Source organism: Lepisma saccharinum, chromosome 3 (assembly GCF_977018435.1).
Source record: "Lepisma saccharinum chromosome 3, izLepSacc3.1, whole genome shotgun sequence".
In the NCBI taxonomy this organism is placed as follows: Eukaryota; Metazoa; Arthropoda; class Insecta; order Zygentoma; family Lepismatidae; genus Lepisma; species Lepisma saccharinum.
The window spans coordinates 121202847-121225804 of NC_139231.1; the positions used below are offsets into that span (position 1 = coordinate 121202847).

A 22958-nucleotide genomic window follows, 5' to 3' on the forward strand; every position below is an offset into this window, starting at 1 on the left:
TAAAATTTCGGTGTTATAGCGGTGAAAAAAAGATATTTTGGTATTAAAATTGTGAATATAATCCTAAATTTGTTTTAAAAACTGTACTTATTACACAAAATTAACATTTCACTTCTAATAGCACATTTATGTAGTTATCAGAGTATTAAGTTTATTTCTGTGTAAAGGAGTCCATTTTTGCAGAATTAATCAATTTTCCGTGAATTGCATAACTCATAGGATAATTCAGACCTCAGAAGGCGTCGCGTCGGTAATTAAACCGTAAATGTCGTGTTTAATAGTTATTTCGCATTATTTCGTGACAAAAGACGGTAGCAAAATGCATCTCACACCTTTGAAAATAATGAAAAATTAACACTACAATGTTTTTTTTTTTGACATTTGGTATTTTCGTCAAAAACGAAATATGCATGCACCTATCTATAAGTAACGAACGAAAGGGTGGTCCGATCGTAGATGTCAAGGGGTACCGGGTTCGATACCCGGTGGAGGCACATAGTGATTCGGATCCCACTTTAAACAGTCCCAATTAGCTTTACTGTGCATACAGTGGACTTAAAACACCAAATCAATCAATCAATCAAACCGATCGTAGATGCGTGAGATTTTGAAAATTAGATACCACTTCGTTATTCAACTTTTCACACTCGTATAGCTTTCAATGGTGTTCACCAACTTTTCGCGATAGTTGCCCGGGTATGATTGACGCTCGTGCCTGCGACGAGATGTAAGAAGCAGCGTGCGACCCAGGTGTCTCACCCTCGGAGACGAGAGGGTGATGGACCTTTCTCGACGCCCGCGTGCCTCGCATATTGTTCCACTTCCATCCCCGCTAATCGCCCGGTCTGAGCCAAGTCTCGCGTCTCGCGAAGGCTTCTCTTTATATCCACGATTGATGACGTCATAACGGGATTTTAATTTGGACCATTTCCCCCACGCTTGCAAACACACACACACACACGTCTCAATTCCGCACCTTTCTCTCTCTCTCTTTCTCTCTCTCTTTCTCCGACACGCGTAAAAACTCTCACAGACCCCCGCGTGCTAATTCACGAAATAATTAAAACAATTATACCTTCGCTTCTTGGAGCCATTGGGATCGGACGCTTTCGGAACAATTCGGGATCATGACGTTTTCTTAAATCCTTTGCCAAGCTGATATTTTTGCCTCGTGGGTTTCTCTCTCTCTCTCTCTCTGTACTGTCTACAGAACCTTCTCCGCCGAGATACCTTTTCGGAACGCTTCGGGAGTCTTCGTGCGTTGTCGGCTTCTCACGACCACATATCCACACACACACGAGTTCGTCTTACGTGATAGGAACACCGTGTTCAGGCCACACGTTGTTTTTCGGAGATCATTTTTTTCCGGACTGGAGTTCACGGATCGACGCCTGTGCACGGCCTCCCCAATCACTCGGTGCTACTTGAGATTACGTGTGTTGGTTCCTTGTGCGGTTGTGCATTTGTGCTTTCACGGTTGTGCCGGATTGTGTGCTAGGAATAGGCTAAGTATTGTGTTGGAAAGGGTCTATAGTGTCGAGCAGAGAACCTGAGTCGCTGTCTTAGGTATTTGCCTACAGTGTGACGTCATTCTTGTGTTAATGCCAGCTGTTTGTGACGAACATGTAACATTCTTCACGTTCCTCAGTCTAGAATGTAAGATTATATTTCACTGACATGAAAATTCACAGAATGAATATTGAACAATATGGATGATATTTGTACAGATTTCTGGAGTGCTTTTGTTCTGTTGATGGCGGTGAGTGGATCTGGTCAGAGTTGTTGCTTCATAGGAACAGTGGATGAAATACAGAACGGACATTAAGCACTTGTATAACCCTGCCTATCTCAAAGCCTACCCACCCCCTGAACCTAAAACCACCACCACCCTCAACCCCTACACCCTTGCCCTCCCCGGCACAGATACAAGAAAATGGCAGATAGAGGAAGCGATGATAATTTAGGAGGAATGGGTAAAACACGCGAACACGCCAAAGAACGGCGAGGCGGTAAGGGGAAGAAGTCCAAGGAACGGTGGTTGCTGACCAGGAAGACATGGAGGTATATGGCAGATGCGGGCAGGCGACTTATACCGGAGGGTTCGCTTAACAGGCCGGAAGATATCCCGAAAATCGAGACTTACTTTCAGGACGTGTGTAGAGGCGAAAGTAAGTTCTTACTATGGCGGCGGACTCCGTGTCCACCTGCTGGACCGAAGGCCAAGGAGATGTTGGCCGAGAGGGAAAGGATGCAGCAAGAAGAGGGTGCCGTTGGGGGCGAAGTGTTGTCCGGCGGGGATGGCGACGCCGATGTCGATCCGCTAATATATGAACAGCTACGGTACGATCTTGGGAAGCAGGGATTCCCAGGGGCATCCCCTCAATCCCTATCTCTATTGGCGCACGGGTACCACTGGATGGGTTACGGGGAGGAGGCCAATCCAAGCCGTCTTCCGGCTCTGAGCGAAGGCAATGTCGGAGAAGAAGCCAGCGTCGAAGACGAGGAGGAGTATGTAGCAGGAAGCTGGAGAAAGATTGGAAGATCTAGATCAGGTTCCAGGAAGAAGGGAGAGGAGGAAGAGGTGCCACGGCTTTTGGTCTCCAAGCAACCAAAATTCAGGAACAAGGCCTGCCAGACGGATCCGCTACCCTTGCGTCTGGTGAAGGTGATAGAAGAGGAGCTCCAGAAGGCAAAAGACAGAGAGGAAGAGCAGGAGAGGGAGAAGACGAAAGAAAAGGGAAGCATGAGGAGGAAAAGCAGCGTCGACAGCATCGAGGACGAATTCTCACCGTCGGTCGGCGACACCATCAAGCGGTACCTGAGAATGGCTCGAAAGAAGAGCATGGACAAGGAGAAGGGAGACAGGTTCAAGACCGTCAACTACGACCGGACGCTGAGGTACATAAAACCAAAAGGCATTCCAATAGACGAGGAGGAGGAAAGAGCCAAAAGAGAGGGCCAAGAGTCGACGGCCGCGGACAGGAACAAGGAAATACAGCCGGAGGACAGCTGGGTCGCCATCCTCAAAGACTTCAAAGCAGAGAACACAGGAGAGGAGATCAGTTCCCCGGAAACACCGTCCAGTGCAGCATGGTCAGCCGCTCACAGCCCGAAGACTCACCTGGGAAGCGAGGAGCAAAGACTATTGGGTTCAGGGTTGAGCTCCGATCAAGAGTCTGACGTAGGTGTGCCATCCAGTAGGTTAACAAGTTCCAGAAGCAGTGTGGAGACTGTTTACGGCACCACAGCCGAGGAAGCAACCGTGGTGGTTCACGGGGGTGGTGGTGCTATTCCGAAGATGGTCTCCTACTCTACTACTACCATTCCATCCCCAATTTCCCCTCACATTGTACAACCAATCCTTACCGTCCATACACAAGGACTGCAACAGCAGCAACAACAACAGCAGCAGCAACAACAACAGCAGCAGCAGCAACAACAGCAGCAGCAGCAACAAGACGTAGCAGCCCCTAGCAAACAATCATTCTTTTCCTCCATTTTGCATGGTCTGCATGGGTCACACTCCACTGGTTCACATTCTTCCCCCGTGTCTTCCGAAGCCATCTCCTCATCTAAGCATGTTGTTTCCGTAGCGATGCAGAAGTCCAAGTCCTCATCGAGTGTCATGCACCATGGCAGTCGGCTTATGTCCAAGAAGATCTGGAGGTCGAGATCGAAGAGTCAAAGCAGGGCAACGCCATCTGCTACCTCTACTTGGACACCTCAGGTGAGTACTAAACCTATGTTCTCGTGGCATTTACAACTCTTATATTGTGTTTTTTATGCTTCATTATTAAGTCTTGTTGCCAGGTTTAATAAAACACTCAAAATACTGACCATGCAGAATTTATTGTGAAATAACACAATAAATTAATAGAAGGAGGTGCTGCCATATTAATAATTCTTAACCCTAGCTTACCTGAGAATCTTACTTACCTGAAGAAGGGGGGGGGGCTCACAGGCCCACACTTTTTTTAATCACTAAAATTAAAAAAGACATTTTTGTATCAATAGCTGCTTGCTATCTTGTTTATATAAGTCTAGTTATTTATTAATTATAATAATTACAAAAAGTACCATCATTAATGAAAAATAATAACCAATTATTGCATGAGTGTCACACACATATTTTACCATTCGCCACAACTCACAAAAACAATAATATATTTTTTTATTAATGCTTCTTTGTTTATATAGAGGAAGTTGTTTATTAATTATAAAAATTACAAAAATACTATCATTAGCAACCAATTGTGTCCCGAACAACACGCATTATAAAAATGGCGCCTGATACTCCCACAAAGTGTATTTTGCCTCCTATTTACGTTACATTTATGTTTTTATGAACAAAACTAATACAGAATATTGAGAACATCCTAGGGAACAATGTAATTTATTTTCAATTTTTATTTAAAATTTTAACAGTTGAAAAAAACTAAAAAGTAGAGGTGGTCGGCCTGCCATCCCTCCCCCTCGGGTAAAATAGGGTTAATATATATTATCACAGAGCTCTATAAACAACCTTATAGGTTGAAATTAAAATGAATTTGGTTCAGAGTCCGAGGACGACCTTGCTATTAGGTTGAAATATTCAGATTATAGTGTGTTATTTTACAATAAATTCTACCTTGGTCTGCGTTTTGGGTTTCAGAATTAGCGCTGGCTAAAAGTTCTAGGAAGCGAGGCCAGATTGGAACTAACAGGATTATATTCTGTGACTTTGTTGGTATGGTTTTCTTTAAGCATCTGTGTACATGTTGTAGCAAATGGTTATTTTAGAAATGAAATGCCAAAGGTTACAAATATGATGTGATATTACGGCGTTGTTTAATTTATTCTAGGTCATGTAGTTTAAATCAATTGCAATCTTTTGTTCTGCTGCAATACCATTAGCCAAGCAAAACTGATCAAATCTCTCTGTATAGTATGTAGTAATGTTTTCTTACTCTGCATGACATGGTTCAATGAACTTTATTCTGGAAGCTTCAATACTAATCTTAATCGTTATACGTTAATGCTCGTCGCCAATTGTAAACTTTAAACTACATGACCTTGCCTAAATGAAACAACACCCTAACTTCACACATACGCGTATACTATCTCATTTGAATCCTTTGACATTTCATTTCTAAAATAGCCATTTGTTGTAAGGGTACAAAATGTACATCATACGTATCAACAAAGCCACATACCATAAACCTGATAGTTCAAATCTGGCCTCGGTTACTAGAACCTTTAGCCACCTTTACTCCTGAAAATTTCTATTTATGTTATTTCACGTGGCTTCTTTTGCCACTTTAGGATAATAATCATTACAATAAAGAACGAATAGATACAATTGTTGAGGGGGCTCTCACGAAGAACATAATGTCGTCGCTTTAAAATCAAGGGATTCCAGGTTCGATACCCGGTGGAGGCACTTACACTCTGTTCTCTGCGACCTCTGCAGCAAGACAACGAAAACAAGTCTCTGCGCAATCGACCAATGAACGCGTAGGAGGGAAAGTGGAGTGCAGATGTTCAGCTACCAGATGTTTGCAGCAGCGCGCATTGCTTTGGTCCGCCCATTCGCTTTCTCCCCTTCTCTACCGGCATGCGCGCCCTTGCTCCAAAGGCGCTCCCGATTAGCCTTACTGTGCATAGAGTGTACTATAAAACAAAACTCAATGGCCAAAATTCTTCGTTATTAAAATATTGTGTTTGACCTTTTGACAATTATGCTTTGTGTAAGTTTTTTCCTTCCAATAGTTTCTCTTACCATTCTCTACAACTTTGGATTTCAGTTTTTCTTGGTAATATCCAGCACTCCTTCATGCTATATTCTTTCCCTCTCCAACGTATGGCTTCGGGATTTTAAATTTACAGTAAAACCTCGTTAATCCGGACTGATGGGGGGATAAGTTGACCGATTTAACGAAAGTCCGAATTAACTGAAATAACCTAAAAGAACAGTAGAAAGTGCATTAAAACTCCGTTTATAGCAACAAAACACGTTTATTATGGTGTATTTAAAGGGCATAGGCCTAAGTACACTATGCAGTACAGTACAAAGTCTGCTGGAAACAACTTCATCAGTGGTTGACTTCCTTTTCTTTGGGAAGTTCTCTTGTTGACTTCTAGCCACATTTAAAACCTTGCATTCTGCTTCCCCCTTCCCTTTTGCCTGTCCGGATTAAGCGAAGTCCAGCTTATCTGGGTCCGAATTAACGAGGTTTTAGCAATTTCAAACATCCTATCATTTCCTTGTGTCCTAATCGACTAATTAATTGGCTTTTAATAATTCTGAATATATTCTCCTGCCGCACCAGTTTTAGCAATTCCAAGTAGATATGAAATTTATCGGTATGCTATTTTAGGTACCCGTATTTTCTTTTGAATGACCCAACTATCAACTACATATAAATTATACATAGAATTAATATAAGCTCCTCTGATAGCATACTGGCCAACCCTGTCGCCTGGTAATCAAGGAATCCCGGGCTCAATGAAGCCTTTTTCCCACTCGCTCAAACAATCATGTGTATCTAACTGAACAAAGTAGGCAACAGTACACAGTCTAGTTACTGTTAAGCCTATTTAAACATAAAATGGACTTTCAACGAATTAACCAAAAATGAAATATGAGTAAACCAATGTTTCTCTGTTACCACTATCATATTTTATTCTGCTCGCATATTCGTTTGCCTGGATTCACTATATTTGAGGGGGAGGGGCTTGCCTTCTCTAAGATGTTGAGAGGAAAATTGAAAAATGAAAAGAATATACCCGAACCTCTATATTTCTATTGATTTGAAACACAGGAATTAAATATTTTATTTCTTTGAAGTCATAAGTATTTATATTTATATCGGGTTAAATGTTTCTTTTAAACGAGTAGATTGTGCGAGAAGTAAAAACGATTAAATTATTTCTGTGAGTGCTCTATCTCTTATTATTATCATCTATTGACTGCAATATACCCTATTACCTTTCAATTTATTATATTTTAATCCTAAAAATATACACACAAACACATTTAAAATATAAATAAACTTTTATACTTTACAGAATTTTATTTTTAAAAATATTTATCAATTGATTATAATTTTATCCAAACGTGTGGACATAAACATATTTGTAGAACTTAAACAGACTTTCATATTTTTGAATATATTTTTCAGGGAATTGTGTTTCATGTTTTGAAATTATAACAAATGTTTGAAAATATTTTGTTGTGATCACTCAACCTGACACGTATAGGCAAAAACTTGTGCCATATATCATTAAAGTTCTTGTTAAAATTATCAGCCATATTAGTATAAGCGTCAAGATGCGACGATGAGGAATGTAATAAAATGCATTTTTACACATAGAAAGTTAAAATTAATAATTATTTTCTGAATTCCAATCAAGGAAACATTATTCTATCACAATGGACTTATTTTATTTTAAGAATCAAAATAATCTAATTTTGTTTGGAAGAAAGTCTATATTATACATACTTTATGCATCATTGCGACTTGAGTAATATGATGTTAATATAGAAACAGAAAGAGATGCATTTTAGTTCATATTCAATGGCGCATTTAGACGATAGCTCGAGCCTGCAGCATTTGCATTAATTACTTATTGTGTTGTTTGTAAGTCTTCAAATATAACACAAAACCCAATATTGTCTTCCTTTCTTTATTTCTGTCGCAAGAATACTTACTTTCATTAGCGGCGATTAGGGGGTAGTTGCCCCTCCACTTTTTGCTCCCGCACTATGGCCTCTTAATGCTAAGCCTTGTCTACCAAGAAAAAGTAACCTCTCCTTGTCCCCCTAGTTTTGAAACACTGCTTACTGCTAACTTTCCTTAGCTATAGAGCTAATAAATTGTTATATTTAAGCCTTAAATGAAAGTATTTGCTGGAGTCATTGACAAGTTTATCATCCTGAGGTTTACTTTGTCCTTATTTTTAATTCAAACACGTCCGTTTATGGAGCCTGATTTAAAATGATTGCCTAGATGGTGAATGTATATGGTCGACTTGCCTTACGTGATTTTATTTTTTTAATATATTTTTTCATTCATTATAATTTAATCCAGACATGTACACACAAACATATTTAAAAACATAAAAATATTTCCATACTTTACAAAATTTTATTCTTAAATATATCTCTCTCAATGAATTGTACTTTATGTATTGAAATCATTTTCAATTTTTGAAAAAACACTTTATTGTGATCATATAACTTATAGTTACGACACTTGTGCCATCTGTCTTATAGATTCCTCTTAAATTTCCAAAGCATATTATATGCAATGAAATGTACCTATTATTGTACTTTGAGAGTTGTTTCCCTGTAATGGACAAACGGTTATTTTACACTGATAAAGCCGATGAAATGCAAGATTTTGCCTATCGTGTCAGTCATTTTAAACTTTTCCAACATGGCTTGAAGACACGGTATTCAAAATTTATGAAAGTGATTAGATCAGCACCAGGGGGATTTTTTTTGGGGGGGGGGGAACAATTTTATACCAATTCTATATATCTTAACACAAAAATGGGGGATCGTTTCTTTGAATGACTTGTTATTGATTTTTAATTATGGTTATTATGTGCAGTTGCTACCTGTGTGCCTCCCCGGTGGCGCAGTGGTAGCGTCGTCGTCTTGTAATGAAGGGGTCCCGGGTTCGATACCCGGTGGAGGTAGCCTACATAGTGGTTCGGATCCCACTTTAAACTGTAGGTCCAGTCCCAATTAGCCTTACTGTGCATAAAGTGGACTTAAAACACCAATACAATCGATCAATCAAAAATCTACCTACATGTTTGCTAACATAAAACGTACAAATCTGCTCAAGCTCACTGCCATTGTTAGTGTACTGAACCTTATTCTTAACAGTTTGTCTGCTTGACTAACCTTGTATTAATGCGAATTAAAAACCTCTTCTAAACCGATTCTAACGCGGCGATGGGGTTGAAAGCGTTTAGAAGAGGTTTTTAATTCGCATTAATACAAGGTTAGTCAAGCAGACAAACTGTTAAAAATAAGGTTCAGTACACTAACAATGGCAGTGAGCTTGAGCAGATTTGTACGTTTTATGTTAGCAAACATGAAAGTGAGCCTAAAGTAGCCAAAAGTAAACATATATTGCTTAAATATGTCTGTATTACATTGTTCCGCAAATTTTGTCTGACCAAAATAATTTGAGTAAATAATTTGGTATCAAGGAAGGGGGTATGTTCTACATTTTGGGGAGGAGTGCGTCATAGGTCTTGGGGGGATGGGCACCCCTGATCAGCACCACACTTTGGCTGCCCTTAGTCCCCAGGATTGCCCAGTGGTACTGACCATTCATCAGAGGCTGGGGGAAAGCCAGAGCCGCGCTTCATGCAGAGACATTATTGGAAGAATTTCCACCTTAAAATCACCCAGCCTGGGGAATCGAACCCGGCTCTCCTGAGTGGAAGTCAGACGCCCTACCGACTTCAGCACTGCGTGTATGTATATAGGAGCGCCCACACAAACACGCATGCGCTGGAAGAAGTTACACTTAGTCTCAAGAGGTTGCCAGCCAGATCTCTTGTTGCCTAACTTGCGAATTGATTTACTACCCTCGTATTTTAAGTTGGAAGGAATGTCACAGGCCGAAGCAGCCAAACATAGGCACATAAAATGTGCCTAAACGCTCCCGTGTGCCAAAAAAGTCAGGAAGAGTCCGCAGCAGGGTGAAGGGCAAATTTTTCGCGAGTGACTTCAGCGTCTTTTGCACGGGCTGCAACGTTCGGTTTTTGCTACAGCGCGCAATTATTCTTTTTCGGACTCGCAGGACAATATAATTAGCACGGCGTGATTTATGAGGATGGAATACTTTGATCTTGTCTTTTCGTCTCTGCTATTTCCTCTTTTTTATTCCCTGCTAAAATAATAGGTGGCGTGGCGGTATGCTATAAGAAGAAGCGAAGGAGAAATAACAAAGACCTACATATTTCCAACATTTAAATTTTGCGTTAATCAATGAATATTAACCAAAACACAACGTCAATAGAGCGTATGGATGTTGTCGTTACTTCGATTCTTTTATTTTAAAATTATTTCATGTCTCGGAACTAAGTTAGTAATAACACCATTAAGGCTTGTTTCCATGATTATGAAAAACTAAATATGCTGGCCAAGGCAGTAATTTATTTTATTAAAAACATAAACTAAAACGTAACGTTTCAACCTTCTAGCAAGGTCTTCATCAGACTCTGTATCAAGTACTTGATACAGAGTCTGATGAAGACCTTGCTAGAAGGTTGAAACGTTACGTTTTAGTTTATGTTTTTAATAAAATAAATTACTGTCTTGGCCAGCATATTTAGTTTTTCATAAGTTAGTAATGTAGTGACTTATGGACTGAACCCGGGCCAAGACATAGGGAATTGAGCCATCATTACTGTTATTGATGTCTTGTTTTAAATGACGGAGTCAAGGCCGTCAAGGCCTTTTCTTTCACTGAACCATATATATAAAATTATATGTACAAGGTGTCCAAAAAGTCTCGTACCATGTAGACCAAATTGCAGTATTTGTTCAACATAGCTTGTCGTTTTTGGTCTAAAATGTTCTGAACTCCTGACACCGTACTTTGCGAAAGTCGAGTGGCTTAAACGATAAACGTAATTTTCACAAATTAATTATGCTGTACAAAATCCTCCAAATAATAGACTCACAATATCTCTATGCCGATTCCAACATCTTTCCGACATTTACACCCGCAACACCAGGTCGTGCGATAGTTCTCTGCTGTCCATTCCACTCCACAAATCTAACTTTTATGCAAATTATTTTACTGTTACCTCAGCAGGTCTTTGGAACAAGTTACAACCTGAAATTTATGCCTCTTTCTCAATTGTGACATTTAAAAAAAATGTTAAAATGACATCTATTAACTAATGAAAATTAAAAAATTGACTTCACCTTAAAAAATCTATTTTGTATGCATGTAAATTAACAGGCAGTTAATTTAACAGTCTGCCTATTTCTCCCAGTCAGCATCAGTAAGCCCGTTGATAAACGTAATGCGACGACCTCCGTGGCAGAGTGGTTATCACAGCACACTACGACGCCAGGGGCCCCGGGTTCGAAGCCAGGCCTGGTCATGGGTGTTCTATGTAAGTGTCTCTTTACCCATTTCACTCATCCTCATCGTCGCAAGAAGTGGAAGAAAAGCGACGCTAAATAACAAAAACCAAAACAATTCAGATAAACTCAATACAAATGAAGATATGTTTTCACGTGAGTCAGCATGATAGTCTTCTGGATTACAGTTCGTTTCCTCAGACACCTCTTACCCATTACTGATACAGTCAGTGGCGACGATTGGGTGCCAAAGGGGGGGGATCAGTTTCGTTTTCTTGGTATTCAAGGCTTAGCATTAAGAGCTCATAGCGCGGCGGTAAGAAGTTGCATAAAGTAGGGGCAACTGCCCCCCTCCTCTCCTAATCGCTGCCACTGGACGCAGTATATGAGTACATTGATAGTTCCATTTATTTATCATTTGTAGAAACATTATTTCGTAAATATCTCAATAGAGGTCTCTTTTGTTCTCCAGTAACCTAGAAAACTGACGTCACAGAGAGAGACGTCTCCGGAGCTCATGGAAAAAGCACAAGATCACTTTTGGTTCGTCATGATATTTTCATTCGTCCATTTCTTCCTTCGTGCCAGATAACTTTTATATGAGTTCATCAACGGATTTTACTACCAATAATTTTTTTAATGATTTTGTGTAGTTGACTGGTTATTAAGGACTAGTTTATAGAGATATCCACCATCGACACACTGGCGCTGCTGCTTGATTACATCGAACTTGCTGAATGAACCGAGTTATTTTCCGCCAACCCCCAAACTGGAGATGTGAGATAAGAAGCTAATTTTACTTACTTCATGGAAAATATTAGTAAAACACTGACGAAAAAATGAATATGTATTTTATTTCCTATTATGTTTTCCTTAAATTACTACCCTGTTTCATTTTTTAGTCTGAATTTTTTAAAAAAAGTTTCTGCATGTAGTGGTGGTTAACGCCCTCAAGTCGAGTCAGTATCTTGACTGGTTGTGTTTGTATTTGAGTGTCAGCCCTTGTTGGGCTTTGACTCTTTATTTTCATCGTACCGATGACATGGCAGGATTTTCTTTATATTTATTTATTTATTGAGAAAATTTCAGATACAGTACAGGTGGCCATTTTACACTGAAATTGTCAACAATGAGAAAGCAATAATTATAATAAGCATAAAAATAAAAATAAATAATTAAGAGTAACAAAACAACATAACAGTGAATAGCAAATGAACAAAAAAATAAGTAAAAGATGGCACGATGTGATATTAATTACAAGCATTTCTTCTGATGGAAGACCGAAAGGCAAACTCGGAGGAAAATATATCAATATTTGAGGGGAGATCATTGTATTGTGTTGCAAGTCTGTAAAAGAGAGATCTTTTTTGAATTTCTAGTCTAGGTTTTTTTGTATAAAATAATCTTGTGTTGCGTGTTGTGCGCATAGGTACTCGAAAGTGGAATTCCTCAAGAAGTGTGTTGCAGCGGATTTTGCCATTCACAATTTTGTATAAATAACTGAAATCATTCTGCAAACGTCGCTGATAAGCAGTTTGTAAGTTTAGAAAAGACAGGAGATGCAGAGATGAAAAATTGCGTAATGGGGGAACCCTGTGACGGACTATAGCTAGGAAGAAGTGAAAGACTGAATCGATTCTGGAGAGCTGAGTGGGACATGCCATGGACCAGACAGGAGAGCAGTATTCTATTATTGGGGAGATGAATGATTTGATTTACAAGGTGAGGGCTGAGATGTCACTAATTTCAGTGAAACGGTAGAATAAACCTAAGAGACGCATGGCCTTTTTTGTGGTGAATAAAATATGTTCCTCAAATGTGAGCTTTTGGTCGAAAACAATGCCTAGGTCTTTGTGAGAGGATACTGCTTTGATGTTATTATTTTAGTCCTCCCCGCAATTGTCGCGGTTTGGATTTCCTTGGTTTTCCCTTATGGCAGGATAAGGTGTAGCGGTTCCTGATAATTTTTGTTATTCTTTATTAGTCATCCATCCTTGGCAGCTTGTACAGTGTCTCTCAAAAGTTTTAGGACAACGACATTTTAAACTAGGCAACCCAATTTACACGAGGCGTTGGTGGGTTGCGTGTAGAGTTAGGCTCAATTTCAGGGTTGCCACATGCACAATAGATATTTATAAAATATGCGAAATGAATAAAAACAAGTAATATTGTATAAAATTATTAAAAATATCACTATTATATCGGAAGTGACAAAATTCTTTCTGAAAGAAAAAAATAGGTTTTCTAGTATTTCATCGATGATGAGTCTACAGAAAGGAAAAGAGGTGAGAGAAAACGAAAGGTGACAAAGGAGAGGAGAAAGAGAAAGCGAAAGGAGAAGAGGAAAAGTAGAGGAGAGAAGAAAGAGAGGATAGACGAGGAGAGGAGATGTAGTGAAGAGAATGGAGCAAGATTCTAGGAGAGATGAGGAAAATGGAGCAAAGAAGAGAGAAGAGGAGAAGAGAAGAGGGGAGTGGAGAGTAAAGTAAAGGAGAGAAAAAGAGAAGAACGAAAAGAAGAGGAGAAGAGTGCAGTGGAGTCGGAAATCTAAGATAGGAGAGAAGATACGAGGAGTGGAGATGAGTGGGATGGAGATAAGATGCGAGAAAAGTAGGGAAGGTGATATGAGGTAAAAGCATAGCGAGCAGAAGGAGGGGAGAGGAGAAGGAGAAGAGAAGAACAGAAGGGACTGAAGATAAGAGGTAGTTGCAGAAAATATCGTCTCAGCGTCAAGAATTGATGCATTGGTCAAATTATCGACATGAAACATTCAATAACATTTTGAAATGTATTGTAGAATGTATTAGATCGGTTCGAAATGCCTTTTGGCTTAGTTCAGAGGAAGGTAAAATCTTCCATGTAAGATCTTTGATTTTACCTGCGATTATACCACTAAAAACATGAATGTAATTTGAATATTTATAAGAATTATCCAATTTTTGTCCACTTCTCGGTTCGTTGAAATGGAGATTTTCCCCTCCCCCCATCGTTAATTCCAAACTGAATCATTCCGTTTCACACGGCGTGGACAATGAACGCAATGGGATAGGTCTAAAACTTATGAACATTTTCTGCCACCGGAAGGGTTTGAACCTACGACCATCAGATTAACAGTCCTGAACGCTAAACACTACCCTCCAAGCTTTCGCTCCTGAAAATAAGTAGAAGGAGCTGACCAATGTGAAATGTAAATGCAACTCTCCTCCTGCAAAGAATACTTGTTTGTAGCAAAGAAAACGAAGGTAGTACGACTCGGCGAAAACATTTAATGGAGAATTGCACATGATGAAAACTTTTCATTCGATATTTGCGGAGGTATCTTTGCATTGAACTCGAGTGGGAAAAGGGGTAAAATTAGTATGTCCTAAATTGCCACAAATATAAATAGTTATTTCATTAATATTTATCAATGTCTTTGAAGCAGTACACAATTATCGTTAGAGTATCATAATTCACGATCTTATACATGAAAATATCCCCTTGAATGTGTGTCAATTCATTTATTTGTTTATTTGTTTTATAAATTCCAAATGCAGCACAATGTAGCCACTATACACTGCTATTTCCAATAATGCTCTCCACACCTAGTATAGAGGATCGAACCTGGGACCCCTAGCAGCCCAATCGAGAACTCTAACCACTACACCACGCCCTTACCTTCGATTGAAACAACAATTTTTAAGTATTCTGTCCCTCCAATATTGTAAATGTCGTAGGGTATACATGTAGTTGAACTTTTACTTTAATTTTGAAATGCTTTCTTGTAGTATAGCAGATATATTCGAGAAATAATTTTCGAAGTGATGAAGAAAAACGAGAATATTGGTAGTTGCAAAAATGGGAGTTATTTCTTCTTCTTCTGAAAATGAGGATGAAGTTTTTTTCATAATTAATGAACTGTTCTAATTGAATTAGTTCATTATTGGTGTAATATCCTAGCGTTTACATTAATGAATCATTTCCAAATGGTACAGTAGTCTGGTAGCAGTTAAGCAATTTCTATGGAAACCTATAATTAAGATTTCATTGTAGCTGTGATGTGATGTATTAAAACCATGTGTAATGATGATTATTTTAACCCTTCTCCACCTGAAAATAAGGATGAGATCAGATACTGAAAACATGGTTAACCTGTTTAAATGTTTTTGCACTGTGTACAGTATATAAAGTTTGATGAGATTGATACGTGTTAGCATAAATTTCATTGAGTAATCAGTTTTTTAAATTACCTTGTGTCTGATCTACCGTTGACATTCATATATCATTTCTAAATGTTGCATTTCTGTAGTCAGGTTCTAGGGAAACTTAGGATTAAATGTTCAATGTTACTGTAGTTGATGCATTTGAACCCTGTGTAATCATTATTTTAACTCTTCTCCAGGTGAAAAAAGGATGAGATATCCAATACTGAAAACATGATTCACAGTACACTGTATATTTTGTTTGCTAAAATTGACACATACTTTACTTAAATTTCACATCTCGGTTAATGCATGTAGATGTGATGGGAATAAGAATGGCAACGTACTATGGTCATTGTTGGGTGTTATTTGGAATATTCAGGGAGTCACTGTGGATTTGTAGTTAAATCATACGTTTCATAGTTTTGATCCCCACTAGTGAAAAGATGAAATTGTTCACCTGATGATGAGAGTACACACACACTCGAAATGATGTGTGGGAATAAGTGGAAGTAAACAAAGAACACTACACAGTGGATGCTGTCCAATTAACATAGAGACTTGAGTAAGACATTCCATAATGTTTTTTTTGTCTGTTTTATTTCTATATGCTGCTAAATGTGTTGTTTACCAGGCATTCCAAAGATTTTTAAAAAACATGTTTGCTATGTATAGTGATTTGTGCATAAGGAGCCAGTTTAATGATGAGTTATGTACCATCTTTCGGGTCTGAAAATTGATGACTCTTTCATGTTACTGAAAACTAGCTTGTTAAAATGCAATGTTAATAGGGTTAAGGTAAAATCCCTGTATAAATCCGTTCCCGGCTTATTACTGTCTACAATAGCTGAGATGGTTGTAGTATCTGAAACTCTTAGTTATTTTCACGAACCTCTGCAACAAGTAGAAAGGATCGTTACATTTCTTCAGGTTTTCGCGTATCCCGGAACGATATAGGCATCCACAGGTTAAATATCACTACTCTAGGTCATTCACATGTTTTCATATTCCACCGTTTACACCAAAGAATAAATGGTTCAACATTTTTCAAAATTCCAAAAAATAGAGTTTTAGAGGTCACACAACATAAACCACTAAAATTTAATGATTTTTCTTGAAAGAGGCGGGTGAAAGTTAATAACAAAATTTAATAACTTTGCATTTCAGTAGACTTAACGGTATGTAACTTAAAAAACACTAAAACACAGTTGTGGTGAATATACACCCATCTGGTGAATCGAGTGAGGAAAGTATCTCAAAGAATATATTAATAATAATAGGCGGTTTAATAATAATTAGCTAATTGTATTCCAAATTTATTATTGTTAGTTTATAATTATTATTTTATAATAAAAATCATTAGCTTGATGATAATAATAATAATTATGTGCAACATCTTCGTTCTAAATTTTTTTTTTTTAGTAAATCAAATTTTGGATATTGGTGTATTATTTATTTTCTATTTTCTAATTTTTTACATCCAATTAAAAACTTCCTGAAATTATTCTGTTTTGTATATAATATTACACAATCATGACATTTGTATTACATGCTATTAGCGTTGGGAGTTTGTTTAATACTTAACCATCTTCGTTTACAAAATTGGCAAATTGAGTCACCTTACGCTATTGTCATTACAGTCATAATGTCCAGGTTTTGTAACGCCTGTGAAAAGTTGATTTTCCTCGGATCTACATCTCACAAAGGGGTGTGTGTGTGTGTGTGTGTGTGTGTGTGTGTGTGTGTGTGTGTGTGTATGTATGTGTGTGTGTGTGTGTGTGTGTGTGTGTTTGTGTTTGTTTGTTTGTTTGTTTGTTTTTTATATTGTGTAGTAGTTGTGGTGTGTGTGTGTTTATATTGTGTTATAGTTGTGATGTGTTTGTGTGTGTCTTGTGTAGTAGTTGTGATGTGTTTGTGTGTGTCTTGTGTAGTAGTTATGCTGTCTAATGTGTTTGTGTTCGTCTGGTCTAGTAATTGTGCTGTCTAATATGTTTGTGTTTGTCTTGTGTAGTAGTTCCTCCATTCATATCGGGGGTTAGGCGTAGAGCTGACAACTCTGCACTGTAAAAAGACATGTCAAGAAACAGAAATATAAGGCCATGGATGTTCCCAAGGTAAAATATTCCGGAGGTAAAATAGTCCCCCGTTCGGATCTCCGGGTGGGGACTACTTTGGGAGGTCCCTGGACTAAGGATAAGATCTACGTTAGGAATAAGGATATTAAATTAGGCACCTGGAATGTTCTGAGCCTTTACCGGCCTGGGGCATTTCAGTGTACAGTTAATGAGATAGTGAAGTATAAATTAGATGTAGTAGCTGTCCAGGAAGTTAGGTGGCCAGGAGAAGGAAATTGTAAAACTAAAAATTATACTTTTTTCTATGGTGGTACTGAAAATCATAATTTTGGAACAGGCTTTTTCATAAATAATAGAATTATCTCGGCTCTTAAAACAGTAGAATTTATTAATGATAGGATATCATATGCAGTTTTACAGGGTAGGTGGTGTAAAATTATTTTAATAAACATACATGCACCAACGGAGGATAAAGATGATAATACTAAAGATGATTTTTATACAGAGTTAGAACAGGTCTTTGATAAATTTTCTCAGTATGATACGAAAATTCTGTTAGGTGACTGTAATGCACAGATTGGCAAAGAAGATACATTTAAACCCACGATTGGTAAAGAAAGTCTTCATAAATTAAGTAATGATAATGGTATAAGATTGATTACTTTTGCAACCTCAAAGAATTTAATTGTGAAAAGTACCACTTTTAAACATAAAGATATCCATAAATATACCTGGTCTTCTCCAGATGGTAAAACTCATAATCAGATAGATCATATTCTCATTGATAAGAGAAGGCATACTAGTATAATTGACGTTCGTACACATAGAGGTGCTGACTGTGCCAGTGACCATTATTTAGTAATTGCTAAATTAAGAGAAAGACTCTCAGTGATAAATCATAAGCAACAAAATCTAAAAGTTCTAAAATTTGATACAGGAAAGTTTGCTGATGAAAGAATTAAGAAAGATTACCAAATTAAACTGTCAAATAGATTTGAGGTTTTGCAGGATTTAAATGATGATGAAAATATAAATGAAACAGACGTAAATAAGAATTGGGAGCACATACGTAATGCAATAGAATCAGCAGCTAAAGAAACTATAGGATACCATAAACCGAGAAAAAGTAAGCCATGGTTTGATAATGAATGTCATAATCTAATAGAAATAAGAAATCAGGCTAGACTTAGGTGGTTAAATAACTCGGATGATACAAATCTAAGCAATTATAATAGAATAAAGCGAGAAGTTAACCGCACGTTTAGAAGTAAAAAAAGAGATTACTTGAAAAGCAAAATTAACGAAATTGAAACATACAGCAAAAATAAAAATATCAGAGATTTATATAAAGGTATAAATGAATTTAGAAAGGGGTGGCAACCTAAAGTAAACTTGATAAAAGATAAAGACGGTGATTTTCTAGCTGACCCAAGCGATATTCTAAATAGATGGAAGAACTACTTTAATGACCTTTTAAATGTCCATGTAGGAGATAAATCAGAAGTAAATGAAGTACACACAGCAGAACCTTTAGTTCCAGAACCTAACTTGACTGAAGTTAAAGATGCTATTAAAAGGCTTAAGAATAACAAAGCACCTGGCATTGATTTAGTACCAGCTGAGTTAATTAAATATGGTGGAAATTCATTAATATGTCAAATTCATAAATTAATTTGTTTAATATGGAATAAAGAAGAAATCCCTCAACAGTGGAAAGAATCCATAATTGTTCCTGTGTTTAAAAAAGGTGATAAAATGAACTGCAATAATTACCGTGGAATTTCTCTACTCTCAACAACATACAAAATATTGTCTAACATTCTTTAACAAGACTAACCCCATATGCTAATGAAATTATAGGTGATTATCAATGTGGATTTAAACGTAACAGATCAACTACAGATCAAATTTTTCACATCAGACAGACACTTGACAAAAAGTGGGAATATAATCAAAATGCCCATCAGGTATTCATTGATTTCAAAAAAGCATATGATTCGGTCAAAAGAGATAAATTATATAATATATTAGTAGAGTTTGGAATACCTAAGAAGCTTGTTAGTATGATAAAAATATGCACCAGTGAAACAGAAAGTAAAATTCGTGTGGGTAATAATATGTCTGACAAATTTACAATTCATGATGGGTTAAAACAAGGAGATGCATTATCTCCATTGCTCTTTAATTTTGCCTTAGAATATCCTGTAAGGAAGGTAAAAGAAACTAAAGAAGGACTAAAATTAAATGGTGTGACTCAGTTGTTAGCATATGCAGATGATGTAGACCTACTGGGGGATGATGTGAATACAATTAAGAATAATGCTAAAATATTTTTCAAAACTGTTAAAGAGATAGGTTTGGAAGTTAACAAAGAGAAAACTAAATATATGCTTACAGGCCGAAACCAAGTGTTAGGTAATAATCAAAATCTAATTATTGATAACTACTCGTTTGAACCAGTTTCCAAATTCAAATACTTAGGAGTAATATTAACAAATGAAAATGATATTAAAGAGGAAATAAAATGTAGGCTTAATTCAGGAAATGCATGTTACTTCTCTCTTCATAAACTTTTGTCTTCTCGTTTAATATCTAAGAAACTAAAAGTTAAAATATACAAAACAGTAATTTTGCCTGTAGTATTATATGGGTGTGAAACTTGGTCCCTTACATTAGAAGAGGAACATATATTGAGAGTATTTGAAAATAAGATCCTTAGGAAAATCTTTGGACCTAAAAGGGATGAGGAGACAGGTGAGTGGAGAAGGTTACATAATTTAGAACTACATAATTTGTATTCATGTCCAGATATTATTAGAATAATTAAATCAAGAAGACTTAGGTGGGCAGGCCATGTGGCACGAATGGGAGAGGAAAGAGGAGTTTACAGGATTCTTGTTGGGAAACCAGATGGTAAGAGACCTGTAGGAAGGCCAAGACGAAGATGGAGGGACAATGTTGAGATGGACCTAAAGGAAATCGGTAGGGATGGAAAAGAGTATATAGATCTTGCTCAAGATAGGGACAGATGGAAGGCCTGTGTTGCTGCAGCCATGAACCTTCGGGTTTAAGAAGGCTAGAGAGTTAGTTAGTTAGTTAACTTATTATTGTGATTAGACATTATTAATGGAAAATATCTAGAGGCTTGAACATTGCAGAACGATATTCTTTTCCTGTGATAATGCAACAGACGAAATGCTTGTTTACTGACGCAAGTGTCGTGTTCAGAACAGTCTTATGAAATGTAGTTGCTGTTGCTTAAGGAAACACGAAATAATTATTTGCAAACTAACAAATCTGCGCAACGTTAGACGTTAAAAGCCCGCAAATTTTATTCATAAAATCACTTCACATTTGACAGTATTAGTCAAGAGAGTCTCGGTTGACACTGTGTTAAGGTGCTGGAGTAAATACTTCTTATTTTTCTTCCTCGAAGACCAACAATTTTTAAAGTAGAGTAACAGTCGTTCCCCTCTTTCTTATTTCTTTTAAATTCTTCCACATTCCTTTAATTGGGTTAAAAATAAATGATGATATTGCTTGCATTTCTGTCATTAACGTAGACCAGGCCCATACGTAAGATTTCTTTGAGGGAGGGGCCTGACCCAAATAAATAAATACACACACACACACACACACACACACACACACACACACATATATATATATATATATATATATATTATATATATAATTCTATGATTAGAAAATAATATATTTATAAATTAAATGTTGCGTACTAGGAATTATTATTACAATAAGGAACATGTCTAATTGTGAGTTAAGAAAAAGCAATAATAAAGAGACATTCTCGCATCACGATTGCAGTTCGAAAAAGTCGGGACAGGGATTGAAAGTAATGCACTGTCCTGACTAAATCGCTGATTCGGACGTCTGGTAGCCTTGCATCAATGATTATAAACTAAAACTACCCAATTTTGCAGCCTGAAGACTGAAGAAACAGATTGATTTATGTAAGAACAAAATTGAAATTTTTACACATTTCTAAAATCGACGATGTTATTTTCGTAGTTATTGATAGGTTCACATTTAAATATTTTTTCCGGGTTCGAGGGGGGCATGGCCCCATGCCCCCCTCCCGGGTACTGGCCTGACGTAGACAGTGGGAGAGAAATTTTGGAGAATCTTTCTATTAAATTTATTATTTACATCCACCTTTTATGCTGAGATAGGTTTATTGACAATCGTGAACTTTTCGTTTCATAGATAATATTTGGTTTTAAACGACGGGAGAATATTGGTCAAATTTCCTTTCGTGCTTTCGTGAGAGAATATATACTTCTACAATAGCAATCCCGTTCGGAAACGGTGAAAAAAAAGACTTGGTTTTCAAAGGCAGACAAGCTTGGTAGCGCAGCTTGCTCGCGTTCAAAGTGACTCACTCACGCTATTCAAGGCCGCTTCTTATCGCAAAACACTGCTCGTTGATGCACAGTGCCTGCACCCAGCTAGTTACAAGTGACCAGAGTCGAATTTGAAGGAGAATATTGAGAATGATAGATTTTATCAGAGGCGGCTAGGTGGGCACTAGCTCAACATGCAATAGTTTAAGTCATAATTTCTGACAAACAAGAAATCTTATTGAATAAGTATTGGTATAATAATACGTGTATCCGCTCCTTTTTAACAATGAAAGATCGAAGACAATCTGTATTCCATTTGTTTATATTGGCAACTTGGTCAACCGGAGTTTATTATAAGGAACTATTTCGTAGATGTATAACCGTTATAAAATTACAAATAAAGTATACTCACAAGGTTAGGGCTAGATATACTAACAACGAAGAAATAAATTCAGAGTTAAATTTCAAATGCATGTGTATAGAGTAATTCTAGAAGAACAGAGCTATATCAGAATATTGAACTTCTTTATGCAGGATAACGTTTACAATATTGACGCGACAGAATAATTAAGAACTGTTGCTCCAAGGGACTCACGGCCGGATCAAGAAAGTGTGGGGCGTTACCCCCACACCCCCTATACGCCTTCATGGCGTGGTGCTAAGCACAGGGGAGCACTTTACCTTTTTTCCTTAGTTTTTTTTTTGCTCCAAGGGAAACAAAAGGCGTAGTGTATTGGTTAGAGTTCTTGAAAGCATTGATTACGGTCCCAGGTTCGATCCTCCATACTAGGTGTACTTTTTTTAATTCTCCTTTTATTATAAACAAGAGGATGGTAACATTATTTGTAATAGCAGTGTATAGTGGCTACATTGTTCTGCATATGGAATTTATAAAACAAATAAACAAATAAATGAATTGACACACATTCAAGGGGATATTTTCATGTATAAGATCGTGAATTATGATATTCTAACGATAATTGTGTACTGCTTCAAAGACATTGATAAATATTAACGAAATAACTATTTATATTTGTGGCAATTTAGGACATACTAATTTTACCCCTTTTCCCACTCGAGTTCAATGCAAAGATACCTCCGCAAATATCGAATGAAAAGTTTTCATCATGTGCAATTCTCCATTAAATGTTTTCGCCGAGTCGTACTACCTTCGTTTTCTTTGCTACAAACAAGTATTCTTTGCAGGAGGAGAGTTGCATTTACATTTCACATTGGTCAG

At 37.3% G+C, this 22958-nt stretch overlaps 1 protein-coding gene across 3 annotated transcripts in view; it reads left to right on the forward strand.

The window, feature by feature from the left end:
- Positions 1-1323: 1323 nt before the first annotated feature.
- Positions 1324-22958, forward strand: part of LOC145985379 (uncharacterized) — a 160434-nt gene continuing 138799 nt past the window's right edge. For all 3 annotated transcript variants that reach the window (XM_083119338.1, XM_083119340.1, XM_083119339.1), the window contains exon 1: positions 1324-3727. In XM_083119338.1, the coding sequence (XP_082975464.1) occupies positions 1934-3727 (1794 nt within the window). In that variant the 5' untranslated portion in view covers positions 1324-1933. The remainder of the gene's footprint in view (positions 3728-22958) is intronic.